At 40.4% G+C, this 17,904-nt stretch overlaps 1 protein-coding gene and 1 pseudogene across 1 annotated transcript; both read right to left on the minus strand.

Annotated features, from left to right (window-relative positions):
- Positions 1–248: 248 nt before the first annotated feature.
- LOC141562078 (putative E3 ubiquitin-protein ligase TRIML1) lies at positions 249–1,880 on the minus strand. Its single transcript, XM_074302097.1, has one exon. It carries the CDS (start codon positions 1,878–1,880, stop codon positions 249–251), a length of 1,632 nt encoding a protein of 543 aa, XP_074158198.1.
- Positions 1,881–9,325: 7,445 nt separating this feature from the next.
- On the minus strand, positions 9,326–10,957 carry LOC141562079 (putative E3 ubiquitin-protein ligase TRIML1 pseudogene; annotated as a pseudogene).
- Positions 10,958–17,904: the final 6,947 nt, after the last annotated feature.

A 17,904-nucleotide genomic window follows, 5' to 3' on the forward strand; every position in this document is an offset into this window, starting at 1 on the left:
AAAAAGAAGAAAATTTTAATTAAAACACCTTAATGAAAAAAGTAATTTTTAGAGGATGAACTTTTTATTTGAAAGATTTTTGTTTTTTGGCTTTTGACAATAAATAACAACTTAAAATTAACTTATCTAATATTAATATATTAATAAATAATAAAGTTTATAATATAAGTTTAATATAACTTTATTGACATATTCAACAAGGGTTCTCATGAATGGAGTCATTGCAGAGGTTGATTTGGTTACTTGGATTAGAAAATCTCATTTTGGGAACGATCATCTTCTTGAGCATTGTCCCTCCTGGGACAGATATGCAGATATCCAGAGGTGTTTTTCCCCTTTGGAAAGCAAGGAGAGAAACAAGGGAGAAGGGGACCTTGAAAAGCCTTATTTGAGGGACTGTAGATTAGAGTTCCATCTGCAGCATTGTAAAAAGCTACATGCCCTCTTTCATAATCAAGGAAAACGCCCACCTTCTGAACTGGTTTGCAGGAAGGAACAGTTTGCTTTGAATGCCACAAGTGAAAGTCCCTGCCAAAGGTGAAGGCCGCCAGGGTCAGCCTGTCTCCCAGAACCTTCTGGCCATCATCCCCCTTCCTTCTGATCCGTTCCTCACAGACGCCCACCTCCCACTCCCTCTGCTCCCCCACCACCACTTCCCAGTAGTGTCTCCCTGAAGTGAACTTCTGCTTGGCCAAGACCCAGAGGGCAGAATCGAATCTCTCTGGGTTGTCGGGGACATCCTGTGGGACAGCACGGTATTCCACCCTCTGCAGGTCTTCAGACAGGGCCAGATGGGGATTGGCTGTTTGAGGGTCCAGACACAGACGCCTGTGGAAAGTCAGCAGCGTTTCTGCCATTCCGGAGACGGGGCGCATGGTCCATGTCGGGGAAGCCACCACTGGCTTCTGAAGAAGTAGCTCCTCACTCCGTCCCAATGTGCCTTTTGCCTCCTGGAGCATTTCAAGAGGAAGCTGAACAGAATTCTTCTCTATGTCTGCTGTCAGCATGTCCAGCTTGTGGATCTCTTGCTTCATTCTGGTCTTGCTCTCCTCAAACTTGGCCAGGTTGTCTGTGACTTCTTGGTCCAGCATCTGCAGGTGTCGCTTCTTTTCCTCTGACAAGAAGTGGAGCTTTTGCTCCCACTCAGACTTCACAGCCTGCTTCTGAGCCTTGAGCCCCGGCAGGGGCTGCTTCTTTGGCTTCATTAGCAGTCCAAGGTTCTTTCGGAAGGGGCTTTTCTTGTTCTCCAAATTGCCTCTTGCTTCCTGGTCCAATGTCTGCAGTTGAATCTCTTCTTCCTCCCCCAAGAACTGCTGCATTTTCTCATATTCAGACACGAGCAAGGCTTTGAGAAGGCGGCCGTCCTTCTCCCACTGCGCCTCTCGGATTTCCTCAAATCCCAATTCCATCTGAAATCTCTTCTTCTGGGTCCTTAAACTCTTGCCTGTGGCCTCGAGCTTCTCCATGCACTGAGTGACGGCCGCATCCAGGAGCAGAACTCTGTGCTTCTGGTGCTCTGGGCTTAAAAAGCAGGGTCCGCACAAGGGTCTCTGATCCTCCTCACAGAACAAGGTGTGCTGTAGGCCATGCTTGTCACAGGTGGGCAGGTCCCCGAGGCTCTGCAGTAGGGGAGCTCTCTGCATCTTGCCAGTGTTAGCCAGATCCTGCAGCCCCCTGTCGGGGACCGTGTCTTCCAAGGCAGTGGCTGTGCTGCACACCGGGCAGGCTGTTGGAGGGCAGATGTCCTTCCAGGAGCTGGCAAGACACTCTGTGCAGAAGGTGTGGCCACACTCGAGAGTCACTGGGTCCATGAAATGGCCCAAGCACAGGGGACAGGAGGCCCCCACTCTGAGGCTTTCAAAGCAGATTTTGGCTTCCATGTTCCTAGGTTTTCTAGTCCTTTTTTCCAGAGATAATCCACTAAGGCTAGGGAACCAGTTCTTTCCCTGAGCTCTTCTGTTTTCAGAGAGAGTCAACCCAGGATGTGCAACTAGTTCTTCCCCTGAGCTCTGGCAGCCAGGAAAATGACAGGAGTCCATCTAGTGGGCTCTTTTATAGGCCTTCCCTCTTAGCCCCTCCCCTCATCTATCATCAAGGTGTCAACTTATGCCCTGATAAAGACCCCAGTTTCTCCCTAGTGAGAGTTCTCACCCGGGTGAGTTTTCACTTCTGGATTTCATTGTATTCCTGGGGCTGGGGACTCACCAGGGTGTTCACCCCTAGGCCATGCAGCACAGAACAGTTTTCTCCTGTTTGGCACTTTAACCAAAGGAAAACCCCAGGCCATTGCTGACTGTGTCCAAAGGATTTCAGACACCATCAAACACTGTCAGTTGTGCTGGTGTCAAGCTTCCTGCCAGCCCCCCGGGGATGCCCTGCTTTCCTGCTTTGGCTCCAGTGTTCCCTGCCTGGGCCCTGGGCTGACTGGTCATTGCCCTTTCCCTGTGACCTGTGTGGTCCTGCACTGCCTAGGCATTGATGGGATCCTGTGCCTTGCAACCTGTCCCCTCCCCCGTTCCAGTTTGTCCCTGCTCAGATTTTCAGTAGGATTGTGACATTGCTAGTCTAGCAAAGGTGTGTATAATTACTCCTCTTTAGCTTTCTTTAACCTTGTTCCTTCTCTTATATTTTTAGAGTTTTTATGACATGTTTCTGGAAGGTTTTTAGACAATCCTTTGGGTCCTATTATTTTATCGGCTTAGTTGGAAGTCTGGAGCATAGGCTTTTAATCAGGGACCTTTCAGCATATCTGGTCTCCTGCACATTATACATATACCACAGTACTTCCGCTTCTCCAGCCCCTCGCTTCTCCCTGAAACTCCCACCCGAAACCCGAGTTCTGATCAGTGATCTTTCACTGCGTCTACCCTACAATCCCAGCAATCATGCTACATTCCCTGGTTAGCTTCACACCGCACTGCTCTGCATGTGCCCTTTCTCATCACTCCTTCCTAACTCTATCTCTGAAAACAGTAATTAAAGCTCTACTAACAAAATATCCCTTTTTTGCTAACTTACATCTTATATCTTCCCAGTTAGAATATAAGACCCTTGAGGAGAGGGCTTACTATCTCCCGGGCTGCTCTGCTTAGCCTATAGTCAACACTAAATAAATGCATTTTCATTATATTATTGTTCCCTTTTTCATCCTTGAAGATTTGTTTCTCCAGATAAAATTGGTTTTTATTTTTCCTAGTCCTCTGAAGTAACACCGTGGTCTATTTGGCACAGTACTGAAAATGTAAGTTGATTTGGACAGTATCATTTTTATTCTACTAGCATAGTCCAAATATGGACTATATTTATTATTATATTTTCAATTATTTATGTCTGTTTTTACTTCTGTGCAGAGGGTTTTGGCTGGGAGTAGTGCTCCCTACCTGTAACCCCTGATATTGGAAGAAGCTAAAGATGGTTTTGGTCTGCTTTAGTTGGGAGTTCTGAGATATAGCATAGTTCACCTCAGTGGATGCCTTTACAGAGTCTGAAACTGCTATTGAACCCCAGAGAGGAGAGAGCCCCAGGCTGCTGAAGGAGGATCAAACTTGTTTAGCTAAGACAGTGAAATGAGGTAAAGCCTCAGATCAATCAATAGGAAGATCAAGTCATGAGTGACTGCTATACTGCTCCTGCAGGAGCCATAGAGAATTCTATCTTTTGTTTAAAAAGCATTTTGTGGTTTTATTCACAGGATACCTCTGTGGCACAAATGTTGAACTCCCAGATACTTTATACATTTTATAGTGGTTTTGAATCGCATTTCTTTCTCTATCTCTTCCTGTTGAGGTTTGTTAGTAACTCAGAACCTTGTTGGTTTAGTTTATGCCTTGCTAAGATTATCCCAGGCTTTTCTAAGTACACCATCATGCCATCTGCCAAAAAAAGCAAGTTTGAGGGCAGTTAGGATCTTTTGCAACAGTGTCCAAGTTTTTAGTTTGATTATGGTATTCAAGGAAAGCAATGATTCTTCAACATTTTGGTAGCAGATACATTATATTTTCTTTTTGTTTTCAATGTTTTGATTAATATATTCTTATATTTCTTTTCTCACTGAATTTTGTTTGTAGAACTCTGGTTTTTTTTTTCAGGGAATCCACTACTTAAATAAAGTTTTTATTTTAAATGATTCTTCCTTTAATTTTTTTGTACCAAATCGAATCTTATTTCTAATTTCATCTTTTGTCTCTTGCTTACTTCTCTAGACACTCTTGTAACTCTTGGGATCAAGTTGTTGTTGTTTTTTGCTTGATTTAAAATCTGTTTTGGTTTTTTTGCCTTCTCATTGAATATGGGAGAGAGGGGAAAAGTTAGTGCTTTTGGAACTGAAGATGATATAGAATTTTTACACAGGACTAATCATGATTCCTCAATAGATAAGTGGTCAAAGGATATGACTTTAAAAGTTTCAAAGGAATCACTGCAGAGTATTCCTAATCAAATTACTAGTCATAAGAGAAAAGAAAGAAAACTTTATCTTTCATCTCACATTTGTCTATGAGGACCAAAAAATGGCAATAGTTATTGGAGGAGGGGTTGTGGGATGATACTAATTTTATTGTTGGTGGAACTGTGAAATGCTACAGCCATTTGGGAAAGCAATTTGGAATTATCCAAGTTAAGTGACTAAATTTTCAATATCCTTTGAACCAGAGACTCCATTACAGCGCTTATAAGGGAAGAAAAAATAAAAGTAAAGTTCCCATATAGAATAAAATATATACATTGGTACTTTTTCTTATATTAAATAATTGGAATTAAAATTGAAGCTTATAGATTGTGGAACAAACTATGGACTATTAATGTAGGGGGATATAACTATACTTTAAGAAAAATGTTTTAAGAAGTAATGATTATAAATTTCTTAGGTGACAGTCAATAGAACACTGGCCCAGGAATAAGAAAACCTGAGTTCAAAAATGGCCTCAAATATTTGCTTACGTGTGTGAACCTGGGCAACCGGAAACTAAAGAATGAAAGAAGGAAGGAAGGAAACAAGGAAGGAAGGAAACAAGGAAGGAAGGAAGGAAGGAAGGAAGGAAGGAAGGAAGGAAGGAAGGAAGGAAGGAAGGAAGGAAGGAAGGAAGGAAGGAAGGAAGGAAGGAAGAAAGGAAAGAAGGAAGGAAGGAAGGAAGGAAAGAGAAGGAAGGAAGGAAGGAAACAAGGAAGGAAGGAAGAAAGGAAGGAAGGAAGGAAGGAAGAAATGAAAGATGAGTGTGATGAAAAATATGGGAACATATGCATGAAATGATGCAAAGTGAAGTTGCTACAGGTGTTGTTCAGTGATTTCAGTTGTATTTGACTCCTCATGCCCCATTTGAGATTTTCTTAAAAGGAAGATACTGGGGTAGTTTGTCATTTCCTTCTCCAGTTCATTTTACAAAGGCAAATGGTTTCAACCCAGACTCACTCAGGTAGTAAGTGTCTAATGCCAAATTTCAATTTAGGTCTTCTTGATTCCAGGCCTGGCTTTGTGCACTAACCCCCCCGCCCCCCCCCCCCGGCCAAAAAAAAAAAAAAAAAAAAGTGGTTACATCATGATCTCAAAAATGTAAATGAAAAGAAGAGCACACATAAACTCCAAAATAAATGTCACAAAATTAGAAAGCTTTAAAATGACTCCAAAATAAAGAAAAAACTACTATTACTCCATCCCTTTGAAGAAGTGGGATCTATAGATATTGCATATTGTTCATACATTTAGATTTTTTTTTTTTAGAATATTTTTCTGCCTTTTTTCTTTCAAAAATACTGTATATTGAATCACATGATTCTCTGAAAGGATGAGAGGAAAACTGTGAGAAATTGTTATCATATAAGAAACCAAAAGATTTTTATAAAAATTGTAAATCCTCACATTTATGAAATACTTTACCATTCTGAAAAATATCCATCATAAACATTTGGCAAAGTAAGTGGTATAAGTATTAGGAGCTCGATTTTACAGATGAGGTCTCAGGTCCCAAAGGAGAAGTGACTTAGCATAAGCCACACAGCTAGTCAGTGCCAGACTTGGATTCACTCGGAGATCAACTAACTTTGTGACCTGTATTACAGGGCTTATAAATGAAGAAAAAATAAAAATAAAGTCCCCATAAAGAACAAAATAAAGAGCAAAAAAAAAAAAAGAAGAAACAAGCGGCTGTTTTTCTGATAACAGAGAATTATAAACAAAATGGAAGCCCATAGATTTTGGGCTGAACAAATCATGGAGTATTAATGTAGGGGGTATAATTATAATGTAAGAAAAATATTTTAAGAAGTAATTATTATAAAGCAGCTAGGTGACAGTCAATAAAATGCTGGCTCAGGAAGACCCGAGTTAAAATATGGCCTCAAGTATTTGTTAGGTGTGTGACCCTGTGCAACAGGAAAGAAGGAAAGAAAGGAGAAAGGAAGGAAAGAAAGCAAGCAAGCAAGAAAGAAAGAATGAAAGAAATAAGGAAGGAGGGAAGGACAGAATGAAAAAAAGAAGAATGAAAGAAGGAGGGTAGGAAAGAAAGAAAAGAAGGAAGGAAAAAAGGAAAGAATGAAAGAAAGAGAAAAAAAGATAAGAAAGAAAAAAGGAAGGAAAGATGAGCTTGATGAATGGAAAGAAACATTGGAAGAAATGCATGAAATGATGATTCAGTGATTTCAGTTGTATTTGACTCCTCAAGACCCTATTTGAGATTTACTTAAAAAAAAAAAAAAAAAAAAAAAAAAAAAGATAGTGGGCTGGTTTGACATTTTCTTCTCTAGTTATTTTACAAAGACAAAAGGATTAAGCCCAGACTCACTCAGGTAGAAGTGTCTAAGGCCAAATTTCAGTTTCGGAATTCTTGATTCCAGGTCTGGCTTTGTGCACTATCTCTCCACCTATTTTGCCCCTCCCCTCCCCAAAACAGTGGCTACAACATAAGGACCTCAACAATGCAAATGAAAAGAAGGGCCCATACAAAGACATCAAAAATGGATGTCACAAAATTAGAAAGCTCTAAAATGATTACATAATAGAGAAAAACAAGAAGACACGCCTACTCCATCCCTTAGATGAACTGGGAGGTCAATAGATATTGCATATTACACATGCATTGAGATTTTTTTAGAGTATTTTTCTTTCTTTTTTTTTTCCCTTTGAAAATTACTATTTGTTGAATCACATGATTCTCTGAAAGGATGAGAGGAAAACTATGAGAAATTGTTATCATATAAGAAACCAAAAGATTTTTATAAAAAATGGAAATCCTCACATTTATGAAATACTTTACCATTCTGAAAAATATCCATCATAAACATTTGGCAAAGTAAGTGTTGTAAGTATTAGGAGCTCGATTTTACAGATGAGGTCTCAGGTCCCAAAGGAGAAGTGACTTAGCATAAGCCACACAGCTAGTCAGTGCCAGACTTGGATTCACTCGGAGATCAACTAACTTTGTGACCTGTATTACAGGGCTTATAAATGAAGAAAAAATAAAAATAAAGTCCCCATGAAGAACAAAATAAAGAGCAAAAAAAAAGAAGAAACAAGTGGCTGTTTTTCTGATAACAGAGAATTATAAACAAAATGGAAGCCCATAGATTTTGGGCTGAACAAATCATGGAGTATTAATGTAGGGGGTATAATTATACTGTAAGAAAAATATTTTAAGAAGTAATTATTATAAAGCAGCTAGGTGACAGTCAATAAAATGCTGGCTCAGGAAGACCTGAGTTAAAATATGGCCTCAAGTATTTGTTAGGTGTGTGACCCTGTGCAAAAGGAAAGAAGGAAAGAAAGGAAAAAGGAAGGAAAGAAAGCAAGCAAGCAAGAAAGCAAGAATGAAAGAAATAAGGAAGGAGGGAAGGAAAGAAAGAAAGAAAAGAAGGAAAGAAAGAAAAGAAAAATGAAAGAAGGAAGGTAGGAAAGAAAGAAAAGAAGGAAGGAAAAAAGGAAAGAATGAAAGAAAGACTGAAAGAAAGACAAGAAAGAAAAAAGGAAGGATGGAAAGATGAGCTTGATGAATGGAAAGAAACATTGGAAGATATGCATGAAATGATGATTCCGTGATTTCAGTTGTATTTGACTCCTGAAGACTCTTTGAGATTTTCTTAAAAAAAAAAAAAAAAAAAAAAAAAAGATAGACGGCTGGTTTGACATTTTCTTCTCTAGTTATTTTACAAAGGCAAAAGGATTAAGCCCAGACTCACTCAGGTAGAAGTGTCTAAGGCCAAATTTCAGTTTCGGAATTCCTGATTCCAGGCCTGGCTTTGTGCACTATCTCTCCACCTATTTTGCCCCTCCCCTCCCCAAAACAATAGCTACAAGATAAAGACCTCAACAATGCAAATGAAAAGAAAAGCACATATAGACATATTGAAAATGGATGTCACAAAATTAGAAAGCTCTAAAATGATTTCATAATAGAGAAAAATAAGAAGACACGCCTACTCCATTCCTTTGATGAACTGAGAGGTCAATAGATATTGCATATTATACATGCATTGAGATTTTTTTAGAGTATTTTTCTTTCTTTTTTTCTCTTTGAAAATTACTATTTGTTGAATCACATGATTCTCAGAAAGGATGAGAGGAAAACTGTGAGAAACTGTGATGATGTTAAAAAAAAAAAAAAGATTTCAATAAAAAAAATGTAGATCCTCACATTTATGTAATACTTTACCCTTTTGAAAAATGGCCCTCATAAATATTTGGGAAAGTAAGTGGCACAATTATTAGAAGCTGCACTTTACAAATGAGGGACCATCTCAAGTCCAAAAGGATAAGTGACTTACAAAAAGCCACACTGCTGGTCAGTGCCAGCGTGGGACTCACAGCCAGATCTCCGCCCTTTATGACCTGTTATTTCTCTGCAGTGCCTTCTGCTGTCTGCCAATACCATCTAGCAACCTTTAGGCTAAGGATCCCCTGAGAACCAAACATTTCTCAAGTAGATATTCCAGAGTTGTTATCTATTAGCTCCCAATGCTGTTGTAACAAACTGCCTCTAATTTGGCCATGAACGTATTTGGAAGGAAATTAATAAGTTCAGTGACAGAAAAAATGTAAAGTGACTGACAGCTTGGATGTATAATCAAAGTAAAGGTAAGGATATTTTTTCTATAAAAAGAAGAAAATTTTAATTAAAACACCTTAATGCAAAAAGTAATTTTTAGAGGATAAACTTTTTATTTGAAAGATTTGTTTTTTGGCTTTTGAAAATAAATAACAACTTAATATTAACTAATTAATAATAACATGTTAATAAATAATAAGCATTATAATATAATTTTAATATAACTTTATTGACATATTCAACAAGGGTTCTCATGAATGGAGTCATTGCAGAGGTTGTTTTGGTTACTTGGATTAGAAAATCTCATTTTGGGAACGATCATCTTCTTGAGCATTGTCCCTCCTGGGACAGATATGCAGATATCCAGAGGTGTTTTTCCCCTTTGGAAAGCAAGGAGAGAAACAAGCGAGAAGGGGACCTTGAAAAGCCTTATTTGGGGGACTGTAGATTAGAGTTCCATCTGCAGCATTGTAAAAAGCTACATGCCCTCTTTCATAATCAAGGAAAACGCCCACCTTCTGAACTGGTTTGCAGGAAGGAACAGTTTGCTTTGAATGCCACAAGTGAAAGTCCCTGCCAAAGGTGAAGGCCGCCAGGGTCAGCCTGTCTCCCAGAACCTTCTGGCCATCATCCCCCTTCCTTCTGATCCGTTCCTCACAGACGCCCACCTCCCACTCCCTCTGCTCCCCCACCACCACTTCCCAGTAGTGTCTCCCTGAAGTGAACTTCTGCTTGGCCAAGACCCAGAGGGCAGAATCGAATCTCTCTGGGTTGTCGGGGACATCCTGTGGGACAGCACGGTATTCCACCCTCTGCAGGTCTTCAGACAGGGCCAGATGGGGATTGGCTGTTTGAGGGTCCAGACACAGACGCCTGTGGAAAGTCAGCAGCGTTTCTGCCATTCCGGAGACGGGGCGCATGGTCCATGTCGGGGAAGCCACCACTGGCTTCTGAAGAAGTAGCTCCTCACTCCTTCCCAATGTGCCTTTTGCCTCCTGGAGCATTTCAAGAGGAGGCTGAACAGAATTCTTCTCTATGTCTGCTATCAGCATGTCCAGCTTGTGGATCTCTTGCTTCATTCTGGTCTTGCTCTCCTCAAACTTGGCCAGGTTGTCTGTGACTTCTTGGTCCAGCATCTGCAGGTGTCGCTTCTTTTCCTCTGACAAGAAGTGGAGCTTTTGCTCCCACTCAGACTTCACAGCCTGCTGCTGAGCCTTGAGCCCCTGCAGGGGCTGCTTCTTTGGCTTCATTAGCAGTCCAAGGTTCTTTCGGAAGGGGCTTTTCTTGTTCTCCAAATTGCCTCTTGCTTCCTGGTCCAATGTCTGCAGTTGAATCTCTTCTTCCTCCCCCAAGAACTGCTGCATTTTCTCATATTCAGACACAAGCAAGGCTTTGAGAAGGCGGCCGTCCTTCTCCCACTGCGCCTCTCGGATTTCCTCAAATCCCAATTCCATCTGAAATCTCTTCTTCTGGGTCCTTAAACTCTTGCCTGTGGCCTCGAGCTTCTCCATGCACTGAGTGACGGCCGCATCCAGGAGCAGAACTCTGTGCTTCTGGTGCTCTGGGCTTAAAAAGCAGGGTCCGCACAAGGGTCTCTGATCCTCCTCACAGAACAAGGTGTGCTGTAGGCCGTGTTTGTCACAGGTGGGCAGGTCCCCGAGGCTCTGCAGTAGGGGAGCTCTCTGCATCTTGCCCGTGTTAGCCAGATCCTGCAGCCCCCTGTCGGGGACCGTGTCTTCCAAGGCAGTGGCTGTGCTGCACACCGGGCAGGCTGTTGGAGGGCAGATGTCCTTCCAGGAGCTGGCAAGACACTCTGTGCAGAAGGTGTGGCCACACTCGAGAGTCACTGGGTCCATGAAATGGCCCAAGCACAGCGGACAGGAGGCCCCCACTCTGAGGCTTTCAAAGCAGATTTTGGCTTCCATGTTCCTAGGTTTTCTAGTCCTTTTTTCCAGAGATAATCCACTAAGGCTAGGGAACTAGTTCTTTCCCTGAGCTCTTCTGTTTTCAGAGAGAGTCAACCCAGGATGTGCAACTAGTTCTTCCCCTGAGCTTTGGCAGCCAGGAAAATGACAGGAGTCCATCTATTGGGCTCTTTTATAGGCCTTCCCTCTTAGCCCCTCCCCTCATCTACCATCAAGGTGTCAACCTCTGGCCTGATAAAGACCCCAGTTTCTCCCTAGTGAGAGTTCTCACCTGGGTGAGTTTTCGCTTCTGGATTTCATTGTATTCCTGGGGCTGGGGACTCACCAGGGTGCTCACACCTAGGCAAAGCAGCACAGAACTGTTTTCTCCAGTTTGGCACTTTAACCAAAGGAAAACCCCAGGCCATTGCTCCCTGTGTCCAAAGGATTTCAGACACCATTGAATACTGTCAGTGGTGCTGGTGTCAAGCTTCCTGCCAGCCCCCCGGGGATGCCCTGCTTTCCTGCTTTGGCTCCAGTGTTCCCTGCCTGGGCGCTGGGCTGACTGGTCATTGCCCTTTCCCTGTGACCTGTGTGGTCCTGCACTGCCTAAGCATTGATGGGATCCTGTGCCTTGCAACCTCCCCCTCCCCCGTTCCAGTTTGTCCCTGCTCAGATTTTCAGTAGGATTGTGACATTGCTAGTCTAGCAAAGGTGTGTATAGTTACTCCTCTTTAGCTTTCTTTAACCTTGTTCCTTCTCTTATATTTTTAGAGTTTTTATGACATGTTTTTGGAAAGTTTTTAGACAATCCTTTGGGTCCTATTATTTTATCGGCTTAGTTGGAAGTCTGGAGCATAGGCTTTTAATCAGGGACCTTTCAGCATATCTGGTCTCCTGCACATTATACATATACCACAGTACTTCCGCTTCTCCAGCCCCTCGCTTCTCCCTGAAACTCCCACCCGAAACCCGAGTTCTGATCAGTGATCTTTCACTGCGTCTACCCTACAATCCCAGCAATCATGCTACATTCCCTGGTTAGCTTCACACCGCACTGCTCTGCATGTGCCCTTTCTCATCACTCCTTCCTAACTCTATCTCTGAAAACAGTAATTAAAGCTCTACTAACAAAATATCCCTTTTTTGCTAACTTACATATTATATCTTCCCAGTTAGAATATAAGACCCTTGAGGACAGGACTTACTATCTCCCGGGCTGCTCTGCTTAGCCTATAGTCAACACTAAATAAATGCATTTTCATTATATTATTCGTCCCTTTTTCATTCTTGACGTTTTGTTTCTCCAGATAAAATTGGTTTTTATTTTTCCTAGTCCTCTGAAGTAACACCGTGGTCTATTTGGCACAGTACTGAAAATGTAAGTTGATTTGGACAGTATCATTTTTATTCTACTAGCATAGTCCAAATATGGACTATATTTATTATTATATTTTCAATTATTTATGTCTGTTTTTACTTCTGTGCAGAGGGTTTTGGCTGGGAGTAGTGCTACCTACCTGTAACCCCTGATACTGGAAGAAGCTAAAGATGGTTTTGGTCTGCTTTAGTTGGGAGTTCTGAGATATAGCATAGTTCACCTCAGTGGATGCCTTTACAGAGTCTGAAACTGCTATTGAACCCCAGGGAGGAGAGAGCCCCAGGCTGCTGAAGGAGGATCAAACTTGTTTAGCTAAGACAGTGAAATGAGGTAAAGCTTCAGATCAATCAATAGGAAGATCAAGTCATGAGTGACTGCTATACTGCTCCTGCAGGAGCCATAGAGAATTCTATCTTTTGTTTAAAAAGCATTTTGTGGTTTTATTCACAGGATACCTCTGTGGCACAAATGTTGAACTCCCAGATACTTTATATATTTTATAGTGGTTTTGAATCGCATTTCTTTCTCTATCTCTTCCTGTTGAGGTTTGTTAGTAACTCAGAACCTTGTTGGTTTAGTATATGCTTTGCTAAGATTATCCCAGGCTTTTCTAAGTACACCATCATGCCATCTGCCAAAAAAAGCAAGTTTGAGGGCAGTTAGGATCTTTTGCAACAGTGTCCAAGTTTTTAGTTTGATTATGGTATTCAAGGAAAGCAATGATTCTTCAACATTTTGGTAGCAGATACATTATATTTTCTTTTTGTTTTCAATGTTTTGATTAATATATTCTTATATTTCTTCTCTCACTGAATTTTGCTTGTAGAACTCTGGTTTTTTTTTTCAGGGAATCCACTACTTAAATAAAGTTTTTATTTTAAATGATTCTTCCTTTAATTTTTTTTGTACTAAATCCGAATCTTATTTCTAATTTCATCTTTTGTCTCTTGCTTACTTCTCTAGACACTCTTGTAACTCTTGGGATCAAGTTGTTGTTGTTTTTTGCTTGATTTAAAATCTGTTTTGGTTTTTTTGCCTTCTCATTGAATATGGGAGAGAGGGGAAAAGTTAGTGCTTTTGGAACTGAAGATGATATAGAATTTTTACAAAGGACTGACTGATCATGATTCCTCAATAGATAAGTGGTCAAAGGATATGACTTTAAAAGTTTCAAAGGAATCATTGCAGAGTATTCCTAATCAAATTACTAGTCATAAGAGAAAAGAAAGAAAACTTTATCTTTCATCTCACAAGTAAAATTTGTCTATGAGGACCAAAAAATGGCAATAGTTATTGGAGGAGGGGTTGTGGGATGATACTAATTTTATTGTTGGTGGAACTGTGAAATCCTACAGCCATTTGGGAAAGCAATTTGGAATTATCCAAGTTAAGTGACTAAATTTTCAATATCCTTTGAACCAGAGACTGCATTGCAGCGCTTATAAGGGAAGAAAAAAAAAAAGTAAAGTTCCCATATAGAATAAAATTATACATTGGTACTTTTTCTTATATTAAATAATTGGAATTAAAATTGAAGCTTATAGATTGTGGAACAAACTATGGACTATTAATGTAGGGGGATATAACTATATTTTAAGAAAAATGTTTTAAGAAGTAATGATTATAAATTTCTTAGGTGACAGTCAATAGAAAACTGGCCCAGGAATAAGAAAACCTGAGTTCAAAAATGGCCTCAAATATTTGTTTAGGTGTGTGTACCTGGGCAACAGGAAACTAAAGAATGAAAGAAGGAGGGAAGGAAGGAAGGAAGGAAGGAAGGAAGGAAGGAAGGAAGGAAGGAAGGAAGGAAGGAAGGAAGGAAGGAAGGAAGGAAGGAAGGAAGGAAGGAAAGAGAAGGAAGGAAAGAGAAGGAAAGAAGGAAGGAAGGAAACAAGGAAGGAAACAAGGAAGGAAGGAAGAAAGGAAGGAAGGAAGGAAGAAATGAAAGATGAGTGTGATGAGAAATATGGGAACATATGCATGAAATGATGCAAAGTGAAGTTGTTGCAGGTGTTGTTCAGTGATTTCAGTTGTATTTGACTCCTCATGCCCCATTTGAGATTTTCTTAAAAGGAAGATACTGGGGTAGTTTGTCATTTCCTTCTCCAGTTCATTTTACAAAGGCAAATGGTTTCAGCCCAGACTCACTCAGGTAGTAAGTGTCTAATGCCAAATTTCAATTTAGGTCTTCTTGATTCCAGGCCTGGCTTTGGGCAGTAAACCCCCACCCCCCACCCCCACCGTCCCCCCCCCCCCCCCCCCCCCGCCAAAAAAAAAAAAAAGTGGTTACATCATGATCTCAAAAATGTAAATGAAAAGAAGAGCACACATAAACTCCAAAATAAATGTCACAAAATTAGAAAGCTTTAAAATGACTCCAAAATAAAGAAAAAACTACTATTACTCCATCCCTTTGAAGAAGTGGGATCTATAGATATTGCATATTGTTCATACATTTCGATTTTTTTTTCAGAATATTTTTCTGGCTTTTTTCTTTGAAAAATACTGTATATTGAATCGCATGTGATTCTCTGAAAGGATGAGAGGAAAACTGTGAGAAATTGTTATCATATAAGAAACCAAAAGATTTTTATAAAAAATGGAAATCCTCACATTTATGAAATACTTTACCATTTTGAAAAATATCCATCACAAACATTTGGCAAAGTAGGTGGTATAAGTATTAGGAGCTCGATTTTACAGATGAGGTCTCAGGTCCCAAAGGAGAAGTGACTTAGCATAAGCCACACAGCTAGTCAGTGCCAGACTTGGATTCACTCGGAGATCAACTAACTTTGTGACCTGTATTACAGGGCTTATAAATGAAGAAAAAATAAAAATAAAGTCCCCATGAAGAACAAAATAAAGAGCAAAAAAAAAGAAGAAACAAGTGGCTGTTTTTCTGATAACAGAGAATTATAAACAAAATGGAAGCCCATAGATTTTGGGCTAAACAAATCATGGAGTATTAATGTAGGGGGTATAATTATACTGTAAGAAAAATATTTTAAGAAGTAATTATTATAAAGCAGCTAGGTGACAGTCAATAAAATGCTGGCTCAGGAAGACCCGAGTTAAAATATGGCCTCAAGTATTTGTTAGGTGTGTGACCCTGTGCAACAGGAAAGAATGAAATAAAGGAGAAAGAAAGGAAAGCAAGCAAGCAAGCAAGAAAGAAAGAATGAAAGAAATAAGGAAGGAGGGAAGGACAGAATGAAAAAAAGAAGAATGAAAGAAGGAGGGTAGGAAAGAAAGAAAAGAAGGAAGGAAAAAAGGAAAGAATGAAAGAAAGAAAAAAAGATAAGAAAGAATAAAGGAAGGAAAGATGAGCTTGATGAATGGAAAGAAACATTGGAAGAAATGCATGAAATGATGATTCAGTGATTTCAGTTGTATTTGACTCCTCAAGACCCTATTTGAGATTTTCTTTAAAAAAAAGATAGACGGCTGGTTTGACATTTTCTTCTCTAGTTACTTTACAAAGGTCAAAGGATTAAGCCCAGACTCACTCTGGTAGAAGTGTCTAAGGCCAAATTTCAGTTTCGGAATTCTTGATTCCAGGCCTGGCTTTGTTCACTATCTCTCCACCTATTTTGCCCCTCCCCTCCCCAAAACAATAGCTACAAGATAAAGACCTCAACAATGCAAATGAAAAGAAGGGCCCATACAAAGACATCAAAAATGGATGTCACAAAATTAGAAAGCTCTAAAATGATTACATAATAGAGAAAAACAAGAAGACACGCCTACTCCATCCCTTTGATGAACTGGGAGGTCAATAGATATTGCATATTATACATGCATTGAGATTTTTTTAGAGTATTTTTCTTTTTTTTTTTTTTCCCTTTGAAAATTACTATTTGTTGAATCACATGATTCTCTGAAAGGATGAGAGGGAAACTGTGAGAAACTGTGATGATGTTAAAAAAAAAAAAAAGATTTTAATAAAAAAAATCTAGATCCTCAGATTTATGTAATACTTTACCCTTTTGAAAAATGGCCCTCATAAATATTTGGGAAAGTGAGTGGTTCAATTATTAGAAGCTGCACTTTACAAATGAGGGACCATCTCAAGTAAAAAAGGATAAGTGACTTACCAAAAGCCACACTGCTGGTCAGTGCCAGCCTGGGACTCACAGCCAGATCTCCGCCCTTTATGACCTGTGTTATTTCTCTGCAGTGCCTTCTGCTGTCTGCCAATACCATCTAGCAACCTTTAGGCTAAGGATCCCCTGAGAACCAAACATTTCTCAAGTAGATATTCCAGAGTTGTTATCTATTAGCTCCCAATGCTGTTGTAACAAACTGCCTCTAATTTGGCAATGAACGTATTTGGAAGGAAATTAATAAGTTCAAGTGACAGAAAAAATGTAAAGTGACTGACAGCTTGGATGTATAATCAAAGTAAAGGTAAGGATATTTTCTATAAAAAGAAGAAAATTTTAATTAAAACACCTTAATGCAAAAAGTAATATTTAGAGGATGAACTTTTTATTTGAAAGATTTTTTCTTTTTTGGCTTTTGACAATAAATAATAATTAATATTAACATATTAATAAATAATAAACTTTATAATATAATTTTAATATAACATTATTGACATATTCAACAAGGGTTCTCATGAATGGAGTCATTGCAGAGGTTGTTTTGGTTACTTGGATTAGAAAATCTCATTTTGGGAACGATCATCTTCTTGAGCATTGTCCCTCCTGGGACAGATATGCAGATATCCAGAGGTGTTTTTTCCCCTTGGAAAGCAAGGAGAGAAACAAGGGAGAAGTGGACCTTGAAAAGCCTTATTTGGGGGACTGTAGATTAGGGTTCCATCTGCAGCGTTGTAAAAAGCTACGTGCCCTCTTTCATAATCAAGGAAAACGCCCACCTTCTGAACTGGTTTGCAGGAAGGAACAGTTTGCTTTGAATGCCACAAGTGAAAGTCCCTGCCAAAGGTGAAGGCCGCCAGGGTCAGCCTGTCTCCCAGAACCTTCTGGCCATCATCCCCCTTCCTTCTGATCCGTTCCTCACAGACGCCCACCTCCCACTCCCTCTGCTCCCCCACCACCACTTCCCAGTAGTGTCTCCCTGAAGTGAACTTCTGCTTGGCCAAGACCCAGAGGGCAGAATCGAATCTCTCTGGGTTGTCGGGGACATCCTGTGGGACAGCACGGTATTCCACCCTCTGCAGATCTTCAGACAGGGCCAGATGGGGATTGGCTGTTTGAGGGTCCAGACACAGACGCCTGTGGAAAGTCAGCAGCGTTTCTGCCATTCCGGAGACGGGGCGCATGGTCCATGTCGGGGAAGCCACCACTGGCTTCTGAAGAAGTAGCTCCTCACTCCTTCCCAATGTGCCTTTTGCCTCCTGGAGCATTTCAAGAGGAGGCTGAACAGAATTCTTCTCTATGTCTGCTATCAGCATGTCCAGCTTGTGGATCTCTTGCTTCATTCTGATCTTGCTCTCCTCAAACTTGGCCAGGTTGTCTGTGACTTCTTGGTCCAGCATCTGCAGGTGTCGCTTCTTTTCCTCTGACAAGAAGTGGAGCTTTTGCTCCCATTCAGACTTCACAGCCTGCTTCTGAGCCTTGAG

Source organism: Sminthopsis crassicaudata, chromosome 3, assembly GCF_048593235.1.
Source record: "Sminthopsis crassicaudata isolate SCR6 chromosome 3, ASM4859323v1, whole genome shotgun sequence".
NCBI lineage: Eukaryota > Metazoa > Chordata > Mammalia > Dasyuromorphia > Dasyuridae > Sminthopsis > Sminthopsis crassicaudata.